This window comes from Plectropomus leopardus, chromosome 3, assembly GCF_026936395.1.
Source record: "Plectropomus leopardus strain MGB_pleo_1.0 chromosome 3, ASM2693639v1, whole genome shotgun sequence".
Taxonomy (NCBI): Eukaryota; Metazoa; Chordata; class Actinopteri; order Perciformes; family Serranidae; genus Plectropomus; species Plectropomus leopardus.
The window spans coordinates 36,181,103-36,208,970 of record NC_142178.1 but is presented as its reverse complement, the minus strand read 5'-3'; the positions used below and the strand labels follow the sequence as shown (position 1 = coordinate 36,208,970).

The 27,868-nt window shown below is 39.1% G+C and overlaps 1 protein-coding gene across 2 annotated transcripts in view; it reads right to left on the bottom strand.

Moving 5' to 3' along the window:
* The window catches only part of LOC121941708 (voltage-dependent T-type calcium channel subunit alpha-1I-like), a 295,976-nt gene that overhangs the window by 31,557 nt on the left and 236,551 nt on the right, over window positions 1-27,868 (bottom strand). For both annotated transcript variants that reach the window (XM_088074767.1, XM_088074765.1), the window contains 8 exons: window positions 25,524-25,716; window positions 23,968-24,119; window positions 19,946-20,055; window positions 15,563-15,696; window positions 12,114-12,184; window positions 7,239-7,317; window positions 6,075-6,196; window positions 2,800-3,249 (listed from right to left, as the gene is read on the bottom strand). In XM_088074767.1, coding sequence (XP_087930893.1) covers window positions 2,800-3,249; window positions 6,075-6,196; window positions 7,239-7,317; window positions 12,114-12,184; window positions 15,563-15,696; window positions 19,946-20,055; window positions 23,968-24,119; window positions 25,524-25,716 — 1,311 coding nt within the window. The remainder of the gene's footprint in view (window positions 1-2,799; window positions 3,250-6,074; window positions 6,197-7,238; window positions 7,318-12,113; window positions 12,185-15,562; window positions 15,697-19,945; window positions 20,056-23,967; window positions 24,120-25,523; window positions 25,717-27,868) is intronic.

Genomic DNA, 27,868 nt, shown 5'->3' with positions numbered 1-27,868 from the left:
AGGAACTGCTTTCAATTGGTTCTTGCATAATGTTTATTATTTCAATAGGGCTGCAACTAATGATCTCTGGCATTTAATCTCTTGATTAATTTACCTTTTTTCTCTAAGTTTTGATCTTTAAGATCAGAAAATACTTAAAAATCCAATTAAAAGTTCTCAGAGCTTAAGCTGACATTTTGCAAACTGAACCAGATGTTAAACAACACAAACAAACAGCAAATTCTCAGTATGAGAAACAGGAAGCCCTTGAAAATTTGGCATTTTTGATTAATTTTCATTCGACTGACTGAGTGGTTGACTGATTAATCATTTCAGCACTCAGTCGCTGAATTTTCTAGGTTCCATACTCTTGGTGAGACAGCAGTCTGTTGTTATGTTGGTTGAAAACAACACCTCTCGGGCTGCGACTATCACTGAAGTGGCACTACACTGTCACTCATGAAATGCAGATCGGTGATCGTGTGATTATACTGTTGAATGTGATGTTGAATGGCTCATGACCCATCTGTTGACAGAGCTATCTGAATCCTGACAGGATGTGATGCTGCAGGGAGTGTGCAGTTAGTGGATCAGCAGAGCCTACCAGCTCATCACTCATGATCCCACACAATTAGCTTCTGGTAAAAACTGGTCATGGCGTGGGCTGAACCACAAGTTCCAGTATAGTACACACAAGACAACTCAAATGTTGGAACAGGGTTTTTTTATCTGCATTTTTGGAAGAGCATGCAGCTGAATCAGGTGCCTAGTGACTCAAGGATGGTGAACTTCCAAGGAAAGAAAAGGGACTGGAGCACATTGATAGATTTGCAGCATTTAACTGTGCAAACAGACACAGTACTCTCAGATCTGCAGACCAGGTTCTGAGGCTGGAAAAATGAAGCCAGTGCAGAAATGCCAAAAACTGCAGTTCATCAAATGGCCTCTTGGGGCTGGCTCCAGAGTAAATCCTTTTGAGCCCCGGTATACACTGTGTGATTTTTGGGCTGTCCCAGACGAAAGATGACCTTCAAAAAAGAAATGTGGCGACATCTTTGGTTGTGGCTCTAAAAAGGTGGCCCTATGTCACACAGTGAGAGACGTTCAAGGACAGCCACTGTCACGGTCTTGTGATCAAAGACAACCCGGGATAAAATTCTGACAGTGTCGGAAATTTGGGATGGGAATCTCACAGTGTGATTGCTGTTACGACCTGTGTCTTCTAACTCACGTAAGAAATGCAGCATGAAATGATGCAGCACAACACTGCTAAACGCCGGTATGTTGCGAGTACTTCAAGCTCTGGTTACAAAACTGGCGTGCCAAGTTGGCCTCTTTCTCCTGGCCACAACCGTGTCCATATTCTCCTCCTCCTCTTCACCAGACTTTTTCTTAATACACATAAATGCCACAATAGTGAAGTCTCGATTGGTTTGTTTTGCTCTCACCACTACGGTGGCTTAGATGAATGATGCACACCAACTACATTTTGTTCTTGCGTATTGATGGCAATGGACGAAGGTCGTAGCCTGTGATTTAGCAGGTGAAGTCATTGCACAGTCTGCATACATAAAACTTGATGTCGTACCCAAGTTTATTACTATCCATGTGGCACAATGTAGCTGCACTAAATTTACAAGATTGCATAAATCTCACAGTCTGCAGGAGGCTTTAGACCAATTTTACAACCTGGAGCAAAAAACAGTCTCTATAGCTTATTGCAACATTCACGACAACTGTACGGAAGGTGAATTGTTTTGTAATTCACCCGTTTAGATTTTATTAAGGCCCAAAGTTATGCATATAACCACATGAGTGACGGACTGTATAGCAGGCATCATCACAGTCTATGAGTCAGATCCACCTCTCGATCCTCCGCAGCTCCAACCTTTCATCCAAATATAGTAACTTCTGGCTCCAAAAGACAAAATGGCAACAGACGAAATGCCAAACTCAAGGCATCAAAACGGTAATCAACAAATCAGTAGGTCACATTGTGGTAGCTATGTCCATAACTGATGCAGTCTACGGGCTCAACCATCATGAAATAACCTTTTATTAAGAATCAGAAAAACTAAATAAATGTCCTCAACTCTTTTAAAACTTTAATGAAACTTTAATGAACTTTTTATGAAATGGCTTTCAATTATTTTTTCTTTTTGTTTCATTATTTTATTCATTTATTGAGTCTTATGAGTTTTATTAATTGTCTTTTGTCTATGATGTTATTTCTTGGCTGCGTTGAGATTATTTCAATTTGTTGCACTGTGCACTTTTCTGTCTTTATGTCTCCGAAAAACGGTGAACTTGTTTTTTCAAAAGTGCAATACATGTGACGTTTAGTACTATTTTAAGAAATTATGTGGTGATTTGCAGGCCAAGAATTGTCTCGATGTCATGGTTAAGGCTAGCTAAATTTGGCTGAAAAGTGTGGTGCTGTCAGAGAGATGTTCGTAGAAGATCATCAGATATTACATACAGAACTGCTCAGTAAAAATAAACATCAGCAGGATATTGCAAAATTAATTCTATAGAAATTGGGCTTATGGAGGTTAAATGTCTGTTTATGGACTAATCTGAATATGGCTTTGGTAAAAAGGTGAAGAAGTGAACGTAAGGTAGAATACTGAACTATCAGGCTGATATCATAATTATCTGCATCTGCAGTAGGTGAAGCAACATTTACTTTTTCTAAAAGATATTTATATGTTGCTGACATGCAGAAACAGATATTTCCCAGCACCCATCCACCTTGTTAAAAGTAGAAGTAAGGCTCCATCAGCAGTAATTATTCTCTCAAATGCCTGACAGTCCACTTACCTGAGCAGGAGAGTAGAGCCGACATCGATGGTGTGTGTGTCCCTCATGAGCCGCACCGCCTCCTCCTCCATCCCGTAGTGGCGCCATCACCCCTCCACTTGGACCCCCGACTGTCCCCGCTGTAACTGCACCAGATGCTCCTCCGCCAATGCCGGCCCCGCTCGCAGCGCCTCCCGTGGCCCCGGCGATGGCGCCGATGCCCCCCATCATGCAGCAGAGGCCTCCCTGAGCCAGCTCCAGCTCGATCTCGGCATCCATCTCGGCGTCCTCCTGAGCCTCCTTGTTGGAATCGTCCAGGTGCTTCATGAGCACGGCCACCACCACGTTGATCAGGACAAACTGAGCCGTGAGCACAAAGGACACGAAATACATTGGGGAGATGAACTGTAGTCCAGCGTGGCAGCCGTAGTCGGTGGCAGGATGACTCGGTGGGCATTCCCTCAGTGTGTCCTGGTGGGTGTGGGGGGGATTGGGAGAGTTTAGGGGTGAGGAGGGGATAATGAGGAAGAGCGGGTGGACAAAAAAGAGGAAAAGTAAGATTTCAGTGGGAAGAACAGGTGGAGGGAAGTACAGTTCCCTGTCTTTGTTGGGACAGTGCTATGCTGTTCTGAATTTTACTTCCACTGTAAATAAGTGGAACAGCTTGACACTCATGACAGGACAAGTGCACAGGTCTTACTTATAACAATTATAATTGCTTCACTCTATTTAAATGTCCAAGTAAAGAATGACAGTGTAATAATGAGCCTGCTTGCACAATATCACAACCCTGAAACAGCAGCTAAATGGAATTCAGCCTTCATTATGGCCCAAACAAACTTGTTCTTATCACCGAGTGTTTGTTTTCCTATAAAATTGGTTGTAGGTAGGTACTCAATGCTATAAAAAGGGTATTTCATGCCATATTAACAGCTGTGGGTGCCAATCCCTTTGCTCGCATTCGATGGCGCTCCTGGTGACTGGTTGGACAGGTGTTCAGACTGGAACTCCACCACAAGGGAGATCACTACTGCGCAGACTATGGCTCCAAATGACCAGCACAACATCACCAGCAGCCATATCTGAGATATTTTATGCTGCAGTAATTGGAAAGAAGATTTGGGAAAATTCACATGAATAGCCTCTAATGTCGGAAAAACGACTCGGCAACTTGGAGGTAGTTTTACAACATGAGCTGCCGACTTGACGTCATAAATACATTAACAAAAGTCAATGTTTGGTCAGTGGAAAGAAACTTTTTATTAATTTGCATATCAAATATAATTTTGGGGTAAGTGGGGGAAGCACTTCATATACAGTCTGTGGTACAGGGGTTGAGGCCAATATCAATGTGATCATTTTGTAAGAATCTGAATATTATTTTAGGGGAACAATCTGATGAGTAAAGCCTTTATGCTCAATAAAAAAAGACCCATTTAGAGTGTCACGGAAGCAATTTGTAACGTCTTTACAGATCACATTGTCAAACTTTCACAATCCCTATCGTTGCAGGCTCAAGGCCTGACAAATCTCTCTGTGTGTCTTCCTCTCTTTTACAGTCAGTCACTCCCTCTAAGAGCCTAATCAGCACTGATTAAACTTTCTCCCGGATATGGGATGTGATAACATTTAAAGAGCTCGAGGTACTTGGGTTTGATTGGAGAGTGAGACTTGATTGAGGTGATAGACGAGAGAGTGATGAGGAGGATCAAATATGAATTTTATTTTTTTTTCATCCTTGGAAGGTTTTGTTAAGTGCACATTTACTTTTTCAACAGCATCTTTGCTAAAGGACACACTCATTACTCGCTCATTTCCCCAACTCAAATATCCTGGTCCTGGGATCTGAACTGAAGACCTTCAATTACAATTCTGATTCTCAGCGTCTGTCTGGGCTGAGATTGGTGTAAAATAGTTTCGGGCAGCTTGGAAAATTGAAAAATATGCTGGTATGCATCTCTAAACTCTCAAGTAGAACTGCTTTAGATTACCTATTTTTCTGACAGACCTTCATCTAAGAAGCCTGTACAGCAGCAGATGAGGTGACAGTTAGGAAGGGGAAAGCCATCAGCTTCATCTATTACAAAGCCGAGTCCAAATAACAGATGATGAGTGATATGGATATATTCCAATACAGCTGTAAATCAGTGGTGAAGTGCTAAAAGTAGCAAAACTACACTGTAGTCTGTTTCAAAGTATTAAAAATGTTACTTGAGTAAAAGTACAAAAGTAAAAGCATCAAAATATACTTCAAGTGTCCATAGTTGTGGCTTGAAATAGTTAGAACGCACATATTATGACACATTTGAGTGTCTCATTAAGTATTTACAAAAATCTGAGCACATAGAAATGTTCCAAACTATTTCAAAACCGGATTCAAAACAGCTCATTTTGAGGATTATAGCTTTTCACAAGACTGTGTGGGCGTAGCAGATTATGTTTTGATTGACACCTCTTTGGATACCGCCTTTGTCAACTGTCTCTCGTCTTAACGACAGCCATGGAGCAAAGCAGAATCAGCATGGTACAGCCCTATCTGTTTCAGCCCGATAAACTTTCAGAATTAGAAGATTCCCAAATAATACATTTCACTCTGTCACTGAATGGTGAGTTAACAAAGGCTTTGTTACCGGTATTATTTTAGCATGCAGTTAACATAGGGTAGCACACAGATGAGATGCATTTGTTATCAAAACTATGAATGCAATTATAAGTTAGGATTAGCTAATGCTAATATTATTAATCTATTCTTATTATTTTATTGCTCACTGGTATTGATGTGTGTAATGCTGGTTATGTCCAAGTAACACACAAAAAGTGTGTTCTGCAAATAAAACGTTACGTTAGTTGAAGACTTTCCAGAATGGTATTGCCACGTCTCGTAGCGTTACATCTACAGTAATAAAAGAAGCATTTAGGGATTTCGGTTTGGCATGGTAAATTAGTATCAACTGACAACTGACATTGAATTTTTGATTGGCTTTATCCATATTATGAAATATGGATTGGGGATTACCACACCGAAATGTCGTCACAGTCATTTTTCTTGTTGCAATGATAATGAAGAGATGCCGAGAGCGCAGATGAGGAAGACCCAGGAACACTGACCAATCATAGAGGACTTTGCTTTTTTTGGAAGAGTGTCTCAGAGAGACAGTCGCTAAAAAGTTCAACATATGTCTGTGAAATTTAGTGAAGTCGAATTATAGTAGCAAATAGCAAATACCTCAAATTGTACTAAAGTAGAGCAGCAAATGTACTTAGATATTTTCAGCTACTGGTATAAACTGACGTACCTTCATGATGCCATTCCAGTTGTCGCCGGTGGAAACTTGGAAAAGTGTGAGGAAGGCCATTCCAAAGTTTTCAAAGGTGGCGTGTCGGCTCATTCCTTCACACGGGTAGTCAGCGTTACACACTGAGAGAAGAAATGATGAGAAAAGAAAAAGAGAATGAAAAAAGGGTTTAGAGAGAGCGAAACCTTGGTTTACACAAAACACAACAAACACAAAAACAGTTGGAAGAAAATGTATTTTTTGTGTCTCTGAGATTGTGTCTGTTAATACTGATATTCAGAGATAGGCCAAGTCTTGTACATAAAATTCAAACAGAGGAAAAAAGGACTGGATTACAGTGGTTTGCAGACTTTGATTGGACAAACATGTCTACATCAGAATAAAAGTGGACAAAGAAGAAGACGTCCAATCTATCAGATGATTAGACAGCTGAAGAACAGGAGTTGCAACAGTCAGTGTCCAACTGCCAAACACGCCAAAAGTCACATGTACATTTCTTGAAAACCTGTAGCTAGTCAGGTTAGAGATTTTGGTGCCAAGGAGGAATGAAAACAAAGTGCCTGTAACCTTGACTGAACATATTGGACATGATTATCAGTGATTTATTCTCATTCCGGTGTTCATTACACTCAATTCCTCGGCTGACTGATTGTAATTTCACATTAGTGGATTTTGGGTCAAGGACATATTCACTTGCAGCATACAGCTGGATACATTTTTATGCTCCATTGCATCTGTTTGTTGACCTGATACTGTCGTGGGTTTTTGTCCTGGATGTAAGATTTAAAGGATTTCGAAAAATGACTTACAAATCTTAAGAAAAGGTTTATCAGAAATAGAGGGAGGAGTGATTAACATTTCATTCTGATTGGCCAAAAAAACTTTGTGGCAGTGGATATTATTTTTTTACAAAATGATACTGTGGAGAACTTCCCCTTAATCTGACCAGCCAGAAACAAACTGGAAAGCTAATTTTCCATTTAGACACAACAGCGTGGCCTGGCAGCAGGGCGGCTCTGATGGCTGCTGAACACACACGATGCTGATGAGCCACATGGTGTTGTGATAACTGGTGACAGGGGTGACAATCTTGTTTTGGGAACAGTTATTAAAATGTTATTTTGTCACTTGATTAGCAACAAGTTGGTGGTAGAGCAGACTCACCCAGCTCTCCAAACAGCTCCACTCCCAGAGCTGCGTAGATGAAAAACAGCAACATGAAGAGCAGACCGAGGTTTCCCACCTGTCACACAGAAAAGGAACATTCACACGTTAGATTGACAGAAATAACTCATGTATTTGGGTTTGACGTATTTAATCAGGTTAACAGTATTGTTAGGTATTGTCAGTCAGATTCTGTAGATATTGATTTAGCGATTAAACCATCTCTCCTGCTGCACCCACTTAAGCTTTTAATTGTCAGTTAAACAGTAAACTTTTTTGTGCGAGTGCACAAGTGTTTATACAAGTAAACAAGTAACACACTCTAGTTAAATAAGATGATCTGTCTGATGACATGATCAGTATTTTTGCCAACATCCTCTATGGAGTTTTCTGGTTATACTGCAAAGAGATAGCTTAGGTACTTTTCACTCTGATACAAAAAAACAACATCATTATTTAAAACTGTCCTTTCCATCCAAAATAAACAGATTCCAGTATTTTTCCCATTGGCTGTTTGTTTTTCAGCATTAATGAGATAATATCGTAAACTAATATTTTTCCCGAATTGGTGACATAATTATCTCATTACCTCAGAAAAACAAAAACAAAAAAAACCCAAATAAACAAAAAGTAGATTTTTTTTCTCATTGAAAACTTTTCACATTAATCTAGGAGAATCATCCCATTTATTGAGAAAAACAGGGCATTTTTCCCTTTTTTTTCTCCTCATAAATCTGACATAATAACCCTGTCATGTCAAAAATAACAGAGCAGGATTTTTTCCTCTCAAGTGAATGCATTTTGCTTCCATAGGTTTCACTGAGGATGCAAAAAACTGCAAGCCAGTGAAGCTGGTAAACAATTCATCGTGTGTCAGATCTTCTGTGAAAAGAATCTTTCCCTGCGTTAAACAACCAGGTGGACGGACAAGATTCTGGACAAAGAGTCTCAGCTTTTTATGAAATATAAAAACAGGCTTATTCTCTGATCAGTACTCATGCATTTTTGAAATGCGGCATTAGATTTTGGATGTTTTTCGAGGGCTTAAAGGTCATGAAAACTAAACAGGCAGGTCCAGGATCCTGCAAACATTTCATCCAATCAGAAATAGCTGCAAAACTCTAGGCAAACACACACACACACACACACACACAAAAAGCCCACCCTGCCTCAAATCAGGGATAATCACTCTATTACACAACTTGGGGAAATTTTACCGGCTGACTTCAAAACAGGCATGAATCCATCCCTGTAGAGAAAGCGTTTCTAGATAGTGATACATATGCGATGTAAATGGGTGAAGGACCCCCTGGGGTGCAATAGCAGACGCTGAGCAGAATGCTATTAGCTAAGTCACCTCACGAAGAAGGCAATGAGGTGCTTCCAAATACACCACTGTAGAATCCCATTATATAGGCAAATAAACTGAGAGTGGATTAGCAAAGGATGAGACATATAGTTTTTATTGGAGGAGAAAGAGAAGAAATAATGAGGGAGGGTGAAATGGGGAAATTTGGAGAGGTAAGGCAAAGCCTGAGGACAGCTTTCTCGTTCTCCCCAGTTGTGCATGCTGATGTTTCCTTGTGGATATTAAAAGGAATGACTTGGCCTGAAGCAGTTTGGGGTATGTAATGTAAGTGCATGTGATGTCTTTAGATCCCTCGAGCGGAAAGTGAAAGCACACCGCAGGGATGGGGATGCTGTGGTATAAGAAACAGATCGTTGGAAGCTATGGAGGCATTAGAGCTGGCAACTAGGCAACCGGGGCTTGTGAGAAACGCAGTCAGAGCGGACTTTGATATTTATACCTTTGGTTTCCATGGCGAACAAACCTGCACTGATCTTCAAACTTTTCAAACCTTTTACTGAATGTGTACTTTTCTGCATTTAGACTAATGGAGCCTTGACTCAGTTATATGAATCATGGTGCGACAGGTTTTTTGTTTTCACGCAGCCACACTGAAGGTCATTACACCCACGTCAGACTCTGGTGAAAAAACAAAGTCCAACACCAACATCTGGTGAAACACACTGTATAGAGATTTCTTCTTCTTTTTTTTAAGATTATTTTTTGGCATTTTTGCCTTTATTAGAGAGGACAGATCAACAGTGTGAAAGGGGGAGAGAGCGGATGATATGCAACAAAGGGCCACAAGCTGGACTCGAACCCGCCGCCACTGCGGCAAGGACAGTGCCATTGTTCATGGGGCACCTGCTTTATCCACTAAGCCACCGGACGCCCCTGTACAAAGATTTCTGATCATTTACTGTGTAAGTGTGCATCAAGCTTTACCAATGGGGACATTCTGTGGCAGGTTTTCACTGTTCTCACCGGACTCAACACATATCGCGCCTTGAAGTGAACTAAAAATTATGTGCTACGTATCCTGGGCGCATTTGTTGTCGATGTTCTGGGATGACGTGTCAGTTTGTGCCTGTTAAGCCAAAATGTTCTCACTCCGAACTCGTCAAACAGTGCAGCTGACAGAGCAGCGTACAAGCGTGATGACAAAAGCCAGCTGGACGGCGGCAGATGAGAACACGCTCAGACAGAACCGGTGGCATTGTTATCATACACTGGCAGAGTTTGGAATTCATTTCTCATATGAATGCGTGATTTCCACACCTTACCATGTGCCTTTTTTGCCTAATCCTAATCATCTGTGACAGTCCGTGCTGTTGTGTAAACAAAAGGATCATGCTGCTTCATCCCATCACGTGCATTTGTTGACTTCACAGTAATAGGCCACGTCATCCCACCATGACATCATACCACCATGTGTTTTTGGTGGCATCATCGTATCGACATTCCGGAGCATAAACAGCTGACGCAGAAGGATAACTAAAACGTAATGAGGACACTGATGAGGAAGGTCACTGACAGAGCGCCACCAGGTGACGAGTTGGGATGATAACGTGTTAAGCGCATTGCGTCTTTTCAGAATGCACTTCCGTTTCCACGGGACAAGGACAGTTTCTGCTCCGTAGATGCATACAGTCTTTTTCAAAATAAACTTATACAGTCAAGCACCTCATATTTCTGTTAATTTCTTGGTGCAACAAAAGCATGTGGTTATGTTTAGGAAAAAAAATAAATCATAGAGTGGCTCAACATTCATATGGAAGGCAAACACGAGTGGCATTTGTCTTTCTGTTCTCAAACTGCTTTGTTCATTGCAGTTCACGTTTATTCATGTCACAGTTTACAGCTTACCAAGTAACAGTAAACCATTGTTTGTCAAGAAATAGTCATGCAACATAACCTTTTAATAAGCAATAAACTGGCACAATTTTACGTATTTTACTTACAGTTCACAAATCTGACGACCAAAACCAACTATACCTGTTTTATTAGAAGGTAATATCTGTGTACTAAAAACCTGATAAAGCATATTCCTCTTTGCCACAGAGTTTAAAGACATCCTAAATGAAACATATTGAGCCAAATGGTAACACTGGCTGACAAGTACCTTCATTATGTTAACCATGGGCATGTCAGTTTCTTTGAAGGTGATTCACGCGGTCCTGATGCTGCACGCACTAAGGGGCACACTAAATCCCAAAATGAAAATAGTCCCTAAAGAATGCATTTCTTAAAGTTTATTTGACTTTTGGTAAAAGCAACAACACTCAGACAGCCACGGACAGGTTGGGGAGCCGAAAAGTATTGAAGAGAGGGACTGACAAAACAAAATACCTATGCCGTTTCTGGTAGGCTGTACTGGACAGATGTTTCTTCATTAACATCTAAAGCCAATTCTGATTAGTTGTGCAATTTTTCAAGCCAAGTGTGCCAAAGATACATCATCATTTATCTGACAAAAATCATTTCTGCCATTAACTAATCTATGCTTAATCTGTCTTATACACATTAAATACAATTACTGATTCAGGTGAAGGAAACACAACAGATTCTTTAATGAGTTGACGGAGGCAGACAAAGACAAAGTGAAGCTCAGACAGGGACAGGTCATGTTTATGGAAAGATGTCCGACCGCAGACACAGTCAGAACTTAAAGAAGGAGACTTAAGTCATGTTTAGACAAGAGCGGCCCTACTTAAAACAGAAAAGATTTTCCTTGTTGTGTGAAGGAAAGGTCAAACCCCAAAAAAACTTTAACGCTGAACCGTTGCTGTGTAAACAGCCCCTTAAAAGAAGGAAACACAGGAAAAGTAGGGAAAGGAAAGAAATGACGCCTATGTGTACAGTTTTAGGACTATGTCATGATATTCGGGGAAAAAAAAAAAAAAAAACCCACTCTCCAGTTCTGCTGATGGTGTTTCCCATTTCAGAAAAATTCAAAATGGGTGACAAGTTTGGTTTTCATTAAAGTATAATCTATCTGAATGGACCCTTTAAAGGAACCAATGCGTAAAACAAGCTTTATAACAGTTTGAAATTTTGATGAACAACCTTATTTGTAAAACTAATTTACTCGATTCAGAATAGAAAAATAAAAATGAATCTAATATCCTGGTTTAACACTGTTTCGCAAAATTCCACAGTATTCCAGAAATTCCAGGACAAGCATAACTCTGAAAGGCTGAGGAGAAAAAGTCTTTCTGCGAGCCAAGGGAGCAGAACTTTTTAGCTGCTCGTGTCTTGTTAGCAGCGGTGGGGATGAAACATCTTAAATTAACGCCACAGAGGTCTTTATATTTCCTGAATAAATGAGAGGAACAGTGGGAAGTTAACAAGGTGTCGTAACATTGAGGGCAAAAATTCAGTCATAACCCGACTTCCTGAAAGTCATAATTCTCAGGAGGTTTCTATCGGCGCCGATCGTTTATCATTCCACAAATGTTAATTAACTCCTGAGTGTCATTGTGATGAGCTGAGGGAGGACGTGTGTGTGTGTGTGTGAAGACACATACCTGAGGCAGAGCCTGGACCACTGTATCTAGCAGAGCTCTCATCCCAGTTGCCATCTTCAACAGCTTCAACACTGGAGAGAGATCAGAGGGTGAAACCGCTATAGCATCCACACAAACTGTGTATGTCTGCGTGCATGTGTGTTGCTTTGGATATAAGTGTTTTCAATGATAAATAACAGCCAGCGCCTACTGCACAGAGTGAGAGAAAGTGAAAAAAAGGACAGAAAGACAAACGACACCGCAGAGATAGAAGGGAACGATCAAGATAGATAAGAGGTAGGCTGAGAAAGAGGAGGAGAGACGTAACAAACGATCAATGGATGAAACAGGTTCACGGCTCTCCATTAGAGACCCGACGCCATTCCCAGTGGCCCAATTTCTGGAGGAACATGGCCGGTAGCAGGGAGAAAAAGGCCACAGGAATAATCTGATGGGAAACGGCAATAGCCGCTCAGACAATAAAGCCTCCTGGGAGAGAGAGTGTGTGTGTGTGTGTGTGTGTGTGTGTGTTTGAGAGAGAGAGATAGAGATAGAGAGAGAGAGAGAGAGAAAGAGAGAGAGAAGGTGGATGCAGTGATGGTAGTATGTTTACAGCAACTCTTAAACAAAACTTCCCCCCAAACTCCTGGACAACCAAATCAATTTGAAACAAACAAGTCCTCGTTTGGGTGACAACTTTTGTGCAAAATTTGTGTGTTTCTGCCTTACACTTCACAGAGTAGTTGTTAATATGATTGCAGGGTGCTCTTTTTTATTTACATATTCATTGGTAAAGTTGAGGCCTTTTTAAAAGCAGGAATTTTTTCTTGAACTGAGAAACTCAGGAAATTTGGGCTACACAAGAAAGGAACATCTGTAGTTATAAAGTCGCTTAACATATCCATATAGAAACGGGTTGAGTCACATATGACAAAATGGACACTGTTAAGCCATAAACCAAATAAAAAAAGGAAGTCTTTAATCTCTAATGACAACTGTCGCTTTGAGCTTTGAGCAGCTGTAGCTTGCAAAATGTTTGAAGTCAATGAGTTGGATGACAACTTCTTCTGCAGCAGAGTATTCAACATTTCCAGCTGTTTGCTATTAAAACAAGAACCCTGTAAAAGGGTCTTAAAGGAATACCTCACCCAAAAATTACAATATGTTAATCAATAAGTGTTGCGGTGTAACCTTGAATTTGAGAAGAAACTCTTTTTTTCTGGCATGCAACCACAGCAAAGAGTAAACATATTAATTACAGATAGATTGGGGACCATGTTAAACATCAGCAGAGCATTTACAAACTGTCACACAACTTGTGCAGTATAATTCAAGTTTCATTAATTTTGCTGTATGTTCAGTACTTGCCAAACACAAGTATATTTGGGAGCCTGGCTTGAAAGAGAGCATAGAAAAAAAATCACTTTTCTGTCAGTTAGGAAGGTTTTAGAAAAAATAAAAATCAAGGTAACAAATCAAGGTAACACTGCATGACTAATTAGTGTATAAATGGTCATTTTGTAAGTTAGATATTCATTTAAATATGCAAATGATGGTTACATACATGCCTCATCACTAAATGACTGAGACTAAAGGTCCTTGAAAAAAAAAAGAAAAAAAATCAGCATCCTCAACAGCTGGTGATCCATTTAGAAGGCAAAGAAATATAGGATTGTTTGGGTTAATAGGCAAGAGCTAGTACCCTAGTATTATAGTATAGTATTGTGAATAAAAATGTTATTCATCCTGACATAACCCTTATATGTTTTTAAAAGTTTACTTAAAAAAAAATTGAAAGAGCAATGCAGTGATTAGATTTATGGTTTAGTATTTGTTTTTAAAAACAGTATACTTTTCTTTTATAGGGGAAAAGGATTTGAGCCTGAAGAATAACTGCCTAACACCATGAAACCTGTAAACCCGCATCATAATAGAGTCAGCTAATGCCGTGCCCCTTGAAATAACACTGCATTACCACAATGGATGTATTTACATATAATCCATATTAATTGTCACCCACTGCAGGTAAAATAGGATTGTGTTGTTTATGTAAAAACAACAATAAAAAGTAGTGAGATGAATATAAATTATTCTGTTGTAGGATGCAACAAATATTAAAAATATTCAGCCTATGTAGCTGAATCTCTCCTTCTGTTCAGTGTATTTTTAAAATTCAGCTTTGTGAAAGAAGTAGATGATGGCAAAATATTTTAATATTCTTTCCCACAGTCACACAAGTGAGTTAACATTCAGACAGAGTGGTAAAAGTGTTATGAGAGGAGAGGAAAGACTAAAAGTTGCCAGTACCCCTCGCACCCATCATCAAATACCCCACTTGCTTGTTAATTACCACCGGCTGCTGTTTGATTAGCATGTTACCCATGGGTCCTCTCAGCGGTCCCTGGGCAGTATCATGGAGGGCAGAGGGCGATGGTAAGAGTGCGAGGATTAAGTGAGAGTGATGTAATTAGCTCTTATCCTCCTCAGTGTGAAGTTAAGAGGAATTGGTGCTGCCAGGAGAGCTCGTCCTGTAATTTCCTCTTAATAATAAGAACAGAGGAGCTTAATGAATGCCATATTAAAAAGGTGAGAGACTGAAAGATAGAAATGAAGGAATTTAAGCTTTAACGTAACTCTGGGGGAACAGTAGGACTGTAAATGACACATGTATATGAGGTATACAACAAAAAGTGCATTTATGTTTTGGTTTTAATGAGTTTCATCTGTATCCTAAAATAAATTTGAATAAGCTACGTCTCAAAATGTGAAAAAAAAGCAAAAAACAAAGATAAAACTAGAACTGGGAATTAGTTTCCCTTTGAAAAGAGGTTTGGTTGGTGTTGCAAATGGGTGTTTTTGCCTTCAGAGAAATGGGTAATCAAGTTTACACCAACTAAATACTGTTTTATACATCCCATATTGAGATGATAAACAAACACAAAACAAAACAATGTTTATTTAGCCAAATCTCATTCGCTCCTTTGTCTTGTAAAAGTAGGATTAGCATAATGAACATTTTTACTGCGGTAATTCCAGCAATAAATAAACAGCAGCTTGAAATGCTACTTTGTAAGAGACAAAAAATGCTCACACTAACCACCTTAAATTGATTCTACTTTGCAATTTTTGTGATGTCAGCGAAGCTCAACACCTGCTGCTAATGGTTCACATCAAAAGCTCACAGGTCAAGGAGAGATCATGTCTGTTAAGCTGCTGGGAGGATTTTCATAAATAATTAATGTAACATTTGTGCAGGATGTATTGCGTTAACACAGAATGAAAAAATGGCAAATTAAAAGCAAATTTATTTGAAACTTGTTTTGAATCTGTCTAATATAAACCAGTTTTAAATACCATCTTGCTCATCTGACAGTACTCATTTCAGAAATTTTTGGAGAGGACATGTGGGTGCATACCATGTTTGTGTTAAAAATGCGTCTTCATGCACGTGTGTTTATGTGTGTGTATACCTCGTGCTATCCTGAGTACCCTCATGATCCTGATGATGGTGGGGTTGATTGGAAGTGAGGCATTGATCTCAATCTCTTCCAGGGTGATGCCCATCACTGACAGCAGCACAATGGCCAAGTCCAACTGGTTCCATCTACACGGAAACACACAAACACACACACAAACATTCCTATATTACCAACAGTGGACTATGATGCTACACTGACCAAGCGGGGACGTTATTTTTTGTCATTTTGAAGAAAAACAAAACAAAAAACAGAACAGAACTTTTCCCACAATATTACTGCAAATGTGCACACACACACAGACACACAATGATTTTTCAATCTACTATAGTCATACCATAGTTCCATAGTTACGGTAAGACATGAACAGGAGACTGAGCATGGATTTGGAGTCTTAGCTCTGCATGTGGCTCAGCACATCATGGCTGCACACATCAGATTCTGTGTTATGTAAATTTTCCTATGAATATTAATATTCTACATCAACTTAAAGCATAATTTGCACAATTCCTCCACAACTGACTTGGCAGGAAAATCAGTAGCAGCCCACTGTTTCCTGAAGGCCTGCTCCGGTGATGAATATTTATGTTAATACTAGAAGAATGTTTTCATTCTATGCAAACCTTGCAGCCACTGAAACATCACTCCCTGTGTTTGTTATCTTTTCTCTTGTCATTTCAGGGCTGAACAACAAGCTGTATGTTAAAATGTTTGAATGACATCTTGGCTGCTGCCACTAATGCTGATAGTACACAGCCTGATTAAGGATGCCACCTGATCCAAAGCCCCTTCAAGAATGCCAAACAAGCTCCACCGAGACTGATTTACTGAGAAAGCCAAGGGCCACAAGTTTTCAATTCACAAGACATTTTGGACAGAGTTGAGTTAAGTTGAATGTTCGAATCAATGTCAAATGATGCAATGATTGTGTACGTAATGATCAATAATTGTGGTATATTAGAGTTTGACAATTGCAAATCTTTGGTGCAGCCCTCTGACATTTGTCTACTCAAGCACCGTAAATCAGTCTTTAGTACTTATCTGCTTCAGAGACAGATCTTGTCACATAGAGAAACACCCTCACTGACAACAAACTAGAGGAAACTCTGCAGATGCAAGGAATAAATTTGTTTATTACAATATATTACATATTCAAAAGGTGTGGAAAAGATGTAGAGAATAGTTGTACTGAAAAGGGTACCATGACGCTAATTTTTAAAAAAATATTTTTCACACTGTCAGATTCTGGAGAGAGAGTGTTGTCTCCTTTTTTATTACTCTGCAGGCTGTTTTTCCATGAGATGGTTGTTCTGTCAGGAGCTCTCAGAGCTGTGCACAGGACACAGTACTTTTATTACTGGTCTTGTCTCCTGTATGTGACAGCTATTCCTGGCATATCTAGATTCTAGGGCAATCCATCTCTATAAACATTTGAAAGTAAACAGATTTAACCTATGCCAATGCCATACTATGACGTACTGTGAAAAGAAAGTGAGAAATACTTGTCCAACTGTTAAAACTTCCCTCGGTCAAACCTTCTGCTAAGCCATATTATAGTGTAACCCAGGGATACTCAACTTGCTTTGTCCATCAGCAACTTTTGCAGAAAGGCAAGAAGCCAGGGGCCGGTTAATAAACAAACATTAATCATTTTTATTAGTAGGAAGGAATTGCTTGTTCTCAACCTCTGGACATTTGCTGTCCTTACTCATCTTCACGGAAAAGGCAAATCCAGATGCACAGGTCGGGTAAAAGCTTGGTTGTTTCTAGGATTTGACTTTCAGGGTTCTTCCCCTGGTACTGGTCTTTTATAAACAAGCAATATTTTGATGCTTTTAAAGTATGAAAAAAATGTTTTGTTAATCAAGATTGTTTCTATTGTGAATTACAAGTATCACCAGTATAACTTCTTGGTTAGAACGGACAGTAGTCTAAAAAGCAGCTACGCTTAATTACACATTTGCCATCTCAGTTTATTGAATTTTTAACTTGATTTACTGCAAAATTGCTGCCTGAGGTATGTTCCTCCACAGTAAATGTGTCTCGTCCTAGATAATATCTCAGTACCAGAGCAGCAGAACTGGCACACACCAGGCTCACAGGGTGTAAACACACACAAAACAGGGTCGCCTATTAAAAGCCAGAGCTTTTCAAAAACATGCAAGAGTGTGATGGAACGAAAAGACAAAGGGGTAGGTAGAGAAAGTCAAATTAAAATGAAGGACAGAATCAATAATATGACTAAAATGTGTCTGTTTACATAAAAAGGAAGAGGCATAGACTATGAAACAGAGAAACAGAAACAATGAGACAGGCAAAGAGCATTAAAAAAGCTTGGAAGAAACAAGGGGCGAAAAAGCAATTTCCTCCAGCACAGCCACAATTCTAAAAATAGATCGGAACCTGCATTAATGAAATCTACATAGTAGGGTATCTCAAGTAATATACACCAGCATCATCACAGCTGCTCCACAAGCCTGTGCACATAGCAGAGACAGGACCCCTCCCTGGACTGTTAAGGTGTTGGGTGCAGATACTGAAATCTATTAATATTCAAAAGAGTTTCTGCACTTGCACAGCCTCAGCACGACTCATTTAATAAGTCATAAATACATAGAGAAAACAGTGTTTATGTAAGTTATTTTTAAAACTAAAAATCCAACATTTAATTCTGTGAATGACAACATCACCACTTTCTGATACTAGGGCTGGGTAAAAAAATCGATTCATCAGTGCATTGCAATATGTTTTTTTGCCAATTCAATATCCATTCATTAAAATCCTGAAATCGATTATTTCCATTGTAATGAAGCCCCCCTCCCGTAGGGGCAGTGTGAGTGCCGCTGGAGTGTGATTGACGTTATTCAGAGGCCCCGCTTGACCGCTAAACAACATCTGTTGTTTATTCATTAAAATGACGACAGTGGCTCGAGATAACGGTGTGTTAAAATCAGTGCTGACAACATTAAAAGCTGACGTCGAATTGAATCGTGAGGTTCTTGACAACACCCAGCCCTATCTGACACTTAGTTGTGCTTTTAGTTGTAACTATTTTAGCTGTTATTAGAGATCCAAATGCTACCATAAAGCCATTTATTTAACTATCCATCCATCCATCCATCCATTCATCTACCTAAGGTACAAACCTGTGTTTTTATAAGTAGCCTTATGTACTCCTAATTTGTAACAGCAAATATGCTTTGCATCGACTACTTTATTTATAGTCATTATTAGGAAAAGTCAATTGAGTCACATAATGCAAAATGCTATCTGGCAATGTATTTCATTTGTTTTTCATTATCCACTAACAGCAGTCAATGCCTAAACATAAGTTAACAGTGAATTAAAGCGCAAGATAGGACCTGTAAACTTTATGAACCAAAACCATAATCTTTCCTTAGATTTAAATGCTCTTGTTGCCCACATTTATAGAATTAAGCTGGAGATATACATGCTTTTAACTATGTGTTTGCTTGCACATGATGGCTGCCTTCAGTATTCTGCGTCAGTTTGGAGTGTTGTTTGTGCACCATGCCAGGAATTAAGACTAAAAGGCCAAAAGATGCCTTATGCATACACACTATATGGACAAAAGTATTGGGCCATCTACACCTGCAGGAGCTTTTACGCTATCCCATTCTAAATCCATAGGCATTAATATGGAGTTGGTCCCTCCTCTGCAGCTATAACAGATTCACTCTTCTGGGAAGGCTTTCTACAAGATTTTGCAGTGTGTTGGTGGGAATTTTTGCCCATTTATCCAGATTTTGTCCACCTTTGGCAATGGGACTGAATGAAACACCTGGATTCAAGGATTAAGAGGTGTGGTGCAATACTTTTGACTATGCTAATAGAGCAAGTCCACAATAACCTACTCTGACTGGATTCATGTCCATCCTCGCCTTTAGGGACATTGAAGGACTCAAGTTTTGCTCCTTGAATCTGTGATCTTCTCTTTTCTATCAGTTCTCATGACAATAAAGTGGGTGAGAGTTTCAACAGAGATCAAAATCAAAAGCTCTGTCTTCACAATAACTTTTCAGAATCAAACCAATCCCGAAGGCTACTCATGCCATATTATAGGATTTCGGGGTATTGACATTTGAGGTTACCCCTCTCTGTAATTTGGAGCTGCCAATTTGTGAAGTAAGTCCCAGATTGTTCAAATGCAAGAAATTTTATCCCATGACACAAATGCACTTCTACTGAGATAGATAATGCGATAAATACCTATAAAATGATAATGGTTAAAGGTGCAGGGGTTGTCCTGGTATTATTATAGAGACAGTAAACACTAACATAGGTGCAAGCAGCTTCATATACCTCACCAAAAAAATCTATACAGTTTTAATACATCTGGGAGGGTGCCCTCTATACCTGTCCTTGAAGAAGCGTCGAAAGCCAAAGGCCACCAGCTTCAGAGAGGCTTCAATCACAAATGTGGAGGTGAAGAAGTAGTTGCAGTACTTCAGTGCTGTCTCCAGAGACTGAGGTAGAGAGAAACAAGGGTCAAAGAGGCAAAGAGGTTAGAACAAAACAGACATCAATAGATGGAATAGGAACATATGGTTAACTTCCCCGTGTCTCGATCGAAGATCTTGACATAAACTCATGAATTATCCTTTGTTCTACCACAGTTCATAACATAAGCGCTTCTTTGTTCACGCTGCAATGTTGTAAACCAATTTGTTGTTTATCTTTTTGTCTCATCAATAAACAAACCTTTGTATGAGTGAAGAGAGAACAAATAAGATAATCTGTTCTGTGAATGTAAGAAAAGTATCTTGCCAATGAATCTATTTTAAAAGATGAGAGCTTAATTGAGACAGACATGTAAATTATGTCTGACTCTGGGGAGGAACAGAGAACATTTTTTTCTACCGCACTGGTATAAATGAGTCACACTGAAAATGACACTTAAACTCTATTATCACAAGTCAAATTAAGAAAGAACAAAAAAAAAACAAACTAAGTATGCATGCATGCAAAATGATTGCAGTATGTAGACAGTTCAATCCAGTGTGTTTATTTACTGTGTATAGTTCATTTTTATAAGACATCATCCAGAAATTATTGTAATGGTGACTTACTGGAGATTGGCATCCATTCATATCATAAGTCTTTTAATGATTATAGGCAAATTGATAAAAGTTGCTTTTTAAATTCCAGTCTTTCAAATGCATTTGTATTAATCAGGGGTATCCATCTAATCAGTTTCCACATACTGATGTTCTGATGTTGCACAGTCTAAGTCAAGCTATGTCAAGCTAGTTTGACTTTTAGGAGTTACGGTTCTTTACTTTCTTGCCAAGAGTTAGACTGGAAGATTGACCACTTTCATGTCTTTATTGTAAATATGAAACTACTGCCAGCAGCTGCTCAGCCTAGCTTAGCTTGGAGCAAGGGCAACTTATTGTTTTACAATTTGGTTTTTGTACAGATTGACAAGAAAGTGAATAAGAAAACATTTCTAAAATTTTGAACTATTCCTTTAACTTAGCCAACTATACTTCAGCTAAACAGGGCAACGTTTATGCAGCATTTCAAAAGATGTGTGCCTAATTTGTTAAATATGTTACCTGCTGAAAAGGCTTAAGCTGGTAGCTGTTTTTAGTTGGTTTTAGCGGACATAAGATGGGCTTAGATGGTCTTAACCCAGTTCTTGCTGGTCTTTGATGGTTTTGGTGGGTAGGCCACCAGCCGGACATGCTGGTGTGACCAGCCTATCGAACTGCGCACATTTATCTGTATGCATATCCCATGACGGTAGATGTAACTGATTTTTGCCTTTTGCTTTTCATACTTCCCTCTCATGACACTGTTATTTCTCCACACTCAAAGATATTGCTTTGGTTTCAATTTTATATAAACTTCATTGAATAAACCAGCGACAGTGACTATCACAAGCTGGCATGACCAGCTAAGCCATCAAAAATTATGTAAAAAATCATCTTAAGCTGGTCAACCAGTTCAACCATCTTAAACTGGTCATTTTTTGTTTTTTTTTTCCCAACAAGGTTGTGGTATGAATTTGTATTGATGAAGTGGGAAAACATTTTAATAATGATATGGAGAATTGTACAGTGCCCTTAATACATTAGACACTGAATCTAACAAGTGAATCCTTGCCAGATGACTGCAGGAGTACAGTCGATGTGTACTGCTACAAAGACAATAAAGACTACAAAGACTCTGCAAACAAAAATAATCTTATTAGTTGACTTTATCTAAATCCCCAATGTGTGAAGTCAAATAAACAGAGTTTTTTTTTGGAGCCCAGGCTTACTAACATACATATGAACAGTCCTGTTAAGCTTGAAGCAAAAGTGTCAACCTTTATAATAGCTTTTTAGATAGTTATCTTACTCTACTGTTTTCACTGGGCTTCAGTCCAGTGCTTTGTAGCAAAGGAAACTGCAGGTCTGTAGCCTCGCATGTGTGGGTGTTTAGACGTCACTGGGAGCTCAAAAAGCTGTTGACTTGGAGTGTCACTGTTGGTAAAAGCTTGCATAAACACCCTGAAAACGTAAAGCTAATAGAAAACAATGAGAAGTGTCGGCTGTGTGCAAGCAGCCAGCCACATAAGCTGCTAATGTTATAACTCAAGCACCTGCATAATGTTAAGATCAGTAAAGTTTCAGCTCAACACTGAGATGCAGCAGCCTCCACTCTAAAAACATGAGCATACAGGCCTTGGAGAAAAACTTAAGAAGAGAGAATTTCTGCATTATCATCCTAAAAGTAAAGAATAGTTACACCTACAATTTTAAACTGGCTACGTGTTTTTCTTACAGTGGCTTATTTAAGTAATTCCATTTCCTCCCGCAAACGAAATAATGACTTATCATGAAATAAGTTATAGATTATTCTATATCAATATTATGGAGGCCGCAGGAGATATTTTCTATCATTATACAGCAGGAGCAAATTAAGAATGTAATTTTACCCACCTTTAGCAGCCCGTAGCCATAATAACTTACTGTCATTGGCATGGATATCATCCGTCCAGGAAGTAAAGAAAACGCTTTATCTTACTTTTTGATTTACTATTATATCTGGTGGTGCAGCTCTGCTAAGACATGGGCTCTTAAAAAAGCCTGAGACAGATTTGCCTAAGAGGATGACAAAGTATCAGAATCAGGATATAAAAGCCTGTTTTTATGCCTCCATGCTGGCGACAGCTGTGGCCAGAGGCATATTTTCGGGTTTTCCGTCCACTTGCACATCCATCCGATTCTTGTTATTGGTATATCTCAAGAGCACCTTGAGGGAACTTTAAAATTTGGCACAAATGCTCACTTGGACTTGACAATAAACTGAACAGACTCTGATGGTCTGAAGGCCACTGTAATGTCCTAATGTTTGTCTCAGTTTTGTGACATTTCAATAACACCTTGAGGGATTTTCTACAAATTTGGCACAAACATCCATGTAGACTCAAGAATGAACTGATTTAATTTTGGTGGTCAAATTCAAAGTTTAAGGTCCCTATGACCTCATGTCTGTCTCATTGTTGTGAATGCGATATCTCAAGAACACCTTATGGCAATTTCTTCAAATGAATGCAATGTCAAAAGAAGGCCTTGAGGTGATGATGAACTGATTACAGTCAAGGCACTGTGAACTCAAAAAGATTACGTTAAGAGACGTATGGGCCAAAACTCAAGAATTCATGCTCTAATTGTGACAGAAATTCACACTGTTAAATAGGATAAAATGATGAAGTGATCAATGCCTCTGTGTCATAATAATTTAGCACATAAGCACTTTTCTGGCCATTATTCACTGTTATAACTCAGGTACAGAAGGGACAATATTCGGTTGCATACGGAATTAGTGACACTAATCTTGGGAATCCACCTTAAAACTGTGCTGCTGATTATATAGATCTTCTGTGCTCCGGGGTTCATGATGTGTTTGAGGGATCCACATTTTAAAATTTTTAGCTTCTTTGCAGTACCATCCAAGCATTGACTACTGTCGTGGCTACATATAAATCTCGATAGAAATACATCTAAACTGTAACTCAACTGATTTACAGAAGCATACAACCCAGGGGAAGAAGGTAATTCCAGTTTCTTTTAACTTTAATTTAAACTGATTTTTTTTTTCATCCTCAAGAGCATCTTAGCCTCTGAGTAACATTTTACATAACTAATACCCCAATCTGCCAGATTGTTTGTATTCCAGCACGTGGATAAATGTTTTGGTTGTTGGCAGTTTATGCTGCTGATTCAGAGCAGCAGGTTGGCAGTCTGCCTCTGGGAGTGCCCACTTTAAAAAAAAAAAAATGCCCAGATGGTGCATCACCACCCACTCAGAAGCACTTAAACATGTCTGTCTCATACCAACACCCACACTCTGACCATCCCTTCCTCCCCATCGGGAGGTGTGCTCACCTGTGGCTGGCTGTAGTGCTCCAGGGACATGGTGATGACATTGATGCAGATGATAAAGGTGATGACCAGGTCAAGGTAGTGGCTGGTACACAGAGTGTGGATCGCCAGGCGGGCTCTGCCGTATGACGCATAGTAGGGCAGCTTCTGGGCCTCTGGAGAGAGAAAAGGCAAAGAAGAGAGAGATAAAGAAGAGGACATCGAGGCAAAGTGGGATTTGGATTGGTGTAAAGGGAGTGATGATATGATGGGTAGGATGGACAGATGGAAAAATAGAGTTTATATGTGGAGGGGAAGTGAGTTGAAGGGGATGAATAGGGAATGAAAGCACAATCAAGGGAACAGCAGAAGAAACACAAAAATACAGGAATAGTGTAGGAAAAATTAATCCAGGAGGGTAAAAGTGAAGGTCAAGAAGGAAAAGTGTGAAAAAGAGAGAAAGAGATATTTGATTTAAAAGGAGGAAAGTGTGGAGAAACCAAAGGAGGTGCAAGCAGAATGATGTATTTAATTATTTATTTTTTGCCAAAGGGATGAAAAACAAGGGGCTGGGCAGACAGAGAAAAGGCAGGGAGGGTGATAAAACTGAGATAAAATGAGGGAGAAAAGTTTGATCAAAGTGAGTGGGAGGTTAAGGAGTTTTAAATGAGTTGGAAAATTGACTAATTCAAAGACACATCATTGAGGATGTGTAATAAGAAATATCAAGTTATAAGTCTTGGACATGTGCCATTTGTATTATATCCAGGAAAGAGTAGGCTTTCCAACTTTCAAGCTTTCGAAGACGCAGGCTGGAGTAATGGAACAAAAGCTAAATTATATACTGCCTTGGATGGGAGCAGCAGCGAAACACATTTTAGCAAAGTTAAACAAATCAGCATTGGTTTAAGTATATGCTAGATTGAGAATATTTTTAGTTGGTTCAGTTTGACCACACAGGGGCAGCTGTGGATCTGAGGTAGAGTGGGTCATCCTCTATCAAATCTATTATTATTATTATCATTTGTATTCTGATTATTATTATTATATCAGTAATAACATTACATCTGTCATAGATATATTTCAATAATTATTAATTATTTATTGCCTCATAGAACCCCACTTCAAAAGATCTAAACTTTCCCTTTAATCTATTCCTGTATTCCTCCTCTCCACTTTTCCTCTACTGATTTATTGATTCTCTCTATATCTCTTCTCTTAAAGGACTCCCATCCCTCTATCATCCAGTCCTCCCTCCACTCAGTCCTTGTTCTCCTCTTCCCCTCCTCAAAGGTTTATGTGTCCCCCTGTCACCCTCTCTCCCACCTATCGCTATTTACGTTGACTCTTTCCATCAATCATCCTTTTACCAACTCTGTAATAACTTTTTTCTTCAGCCAAAATTTTCTTCCAAATCCCTCTCTTCCTCTACATACTGTATATTTTCATCCCTTCTTCTTATACTTCAAAGCTTATACTCCTCCCTCTACCATTTCTCCAACTCATTTTTGCCAAACTTCATTCTCGTTTCCTCCCTCTCCCTCCTTTCTGCTTTTTCTCCTGTCTTCCTGGGGCCTTACTCCTCCTCTTCTTCTCCATGCGACGTTGGCGTTTCTCCTCCCGTCGCCTGGCCTCCTCCACCTCCTGGTGCTGGCGACACTTGTGGAAGTTCTCCACCACAACGCCCACGAACATGTTGAGTACGAAGAAGCTGACGATCAAGAGGAAGGAGATGAAGTAGAGCAGCATCCATGGATTGTTGTTTATCAGCGGCTGTAGGTGAAGAAGAGAGGAAGAGTTGGGAGAAAAAAGAAAAGGACATGAGACAAGGAGCTACTGGAATAATGCTAAAATATGTGACGGGAATGAGTAAGACAAAAAGGACTGGCAAAAGTTTTTCAGGAAAGAAATTGAAGATAATGAGGCAGAGAGAAGAAGGGATATCACTGAAAATATTAACAAGAAAAGTGAAAAAGAACAACGAAAAAACTTAATTGACAATGAAGAGATGAGGAAGAGTAAAGCTAACATTGAGAAGAAAATGTGAGTGATTGGGAAGAGGACAGCTAGTTTTTTTAATCTGACAGTAAAGTGGAAAAAAGAAAAAAGGATGTACAAAATGTAGAAGGAACATTGGGTAAGAAACCCTGAAGGAGCCTAAAGGGAGCTAACGGTACAATGTAAAATCTGACAAGTTGTTCATACTTAAAAAAGTCTTATAAACCCATTGCCTTGAAAAAGGAATGTAAATATAACTATAAATCTTGATTTCTTTTTACTCTACATCTGTTACTCAAAATGTAGCTGTATTTACTTATCTTATGAAGTTGTTGCAACTCAAAAATGACAAGTGGAACTACCTTGTTCTTTCCAAGTGTTAGCAACCTTAGTAAACCGACTTATTTTTACTTAATTTAATCATGACGGATGATTTTTGCCAATGATAAAGTTCTGAGAGTTCTGTTTTCTTAATATGTTAAAGAATATACAAATACGACTGATTAGTTAGCAAGCAGCAGGATACAGATATATAGCACAGAAAACTTAACTGTAACTAACTGTAGTTACTAAAACTTAGAAAGATAGATTTAATTAATCTTGTCATTTTTAAGTTGAAACAACTTCACAAAATTAAGTAAATATAACAAAATATTAACAGAACTTAAAAATGAGATATTACGTGAAAATACATTAAGATTAAGTTAAATTTACTTTCTTTTTTTAAGGCAATCGGTTTCCTAGATGCTTTTAAAGACCGTATGAAGTAAATTCAGAGATTTGTATCAAAACACATTAGAAATGTTGGAAACTGATTGTTGTAAACATGTTACAAATACCCTTTACTATGTAGTACTGAATTGTGGAGTTAGACAGTTGACTGTTTTTTCACCATTTTCCTGTTTTAAGATTTTTTGGGCGGGCCTAAAACCATAGCTCGATGATGCGTGTGTTTCAGATCAGAGTATACTGTGCATTTTTTCATGATTTTGAGACCTTTTTTTACATACTTGCCGATTTTTTTGATCATTCAGATTTGGTCAGGTGTTTTGTAATTTCTTTCTGTGATGTGACGAACTCAGAACACATTTTAATTATCACTTTACACAGACTTAAGTTAGTCATCTTGTCAGGTTTTACTGACGTGACTGACTTGTGGTCATCTGATTCTCTGCCCGAGTTCGATTTGGCCTAACCTAACCTGCCAAGTCAACACGTTCTCATTCCAAGTCGTCACATATTGCTGCTTTGCAGTGGACTTCTAAAAACATCTACTTGCACTATCAAAGGCTGCAAATTGTGTGCGCTTGATTTTTCTCTTTTCCGTTGGTAACTCCTCCAGTGTGTCCAGTTTTCAGAAATACCACTATAAGCCTCTCTCACTGTCCTCCAATTATAAGTCACTCTAGAGCCAGTGCAGTGCAAAAATCCTGAAGCTGCCATCGGTGACAAAGGATGACAAGGCAACAAAAGAAAAGGCAGGAAAGCGAGACAATGTGAAGATCAGATCGGGGTGGCTAGCTGTGGAGGGAAGTCATGGCAGGGAGTCATTACAAAACCAAGATCAAGTTTAGGTGCAATAAAACTGGAGATGAGAGTCAGATTTTCAATTTGGAAGAGCGCTGAGTGTTGAAAGCGCAGGGTGGAGTGCAAATAGGATTAGTCATTCAGAGCCATGTTAGACTGCAGTGAGGTTTTTCCCCGAGGCGGGGAAACTGAATCATCCAGAATAATGCCCTCTCTTTAATAGATTCCCTAATAGATTTTCAAATAAAACCAATTCCAAAGGGAATCTGTTCACTTTGAAGCCACTTCAGAAGACTAATTTACATCGTGTCATCGAACTTTGACGTCATTTGTGCACGATTTGTGAGGTTAAAGGGAAGTTTACTGCGTCTCGTAACTTCTCTGAATGAGTGCATTATAC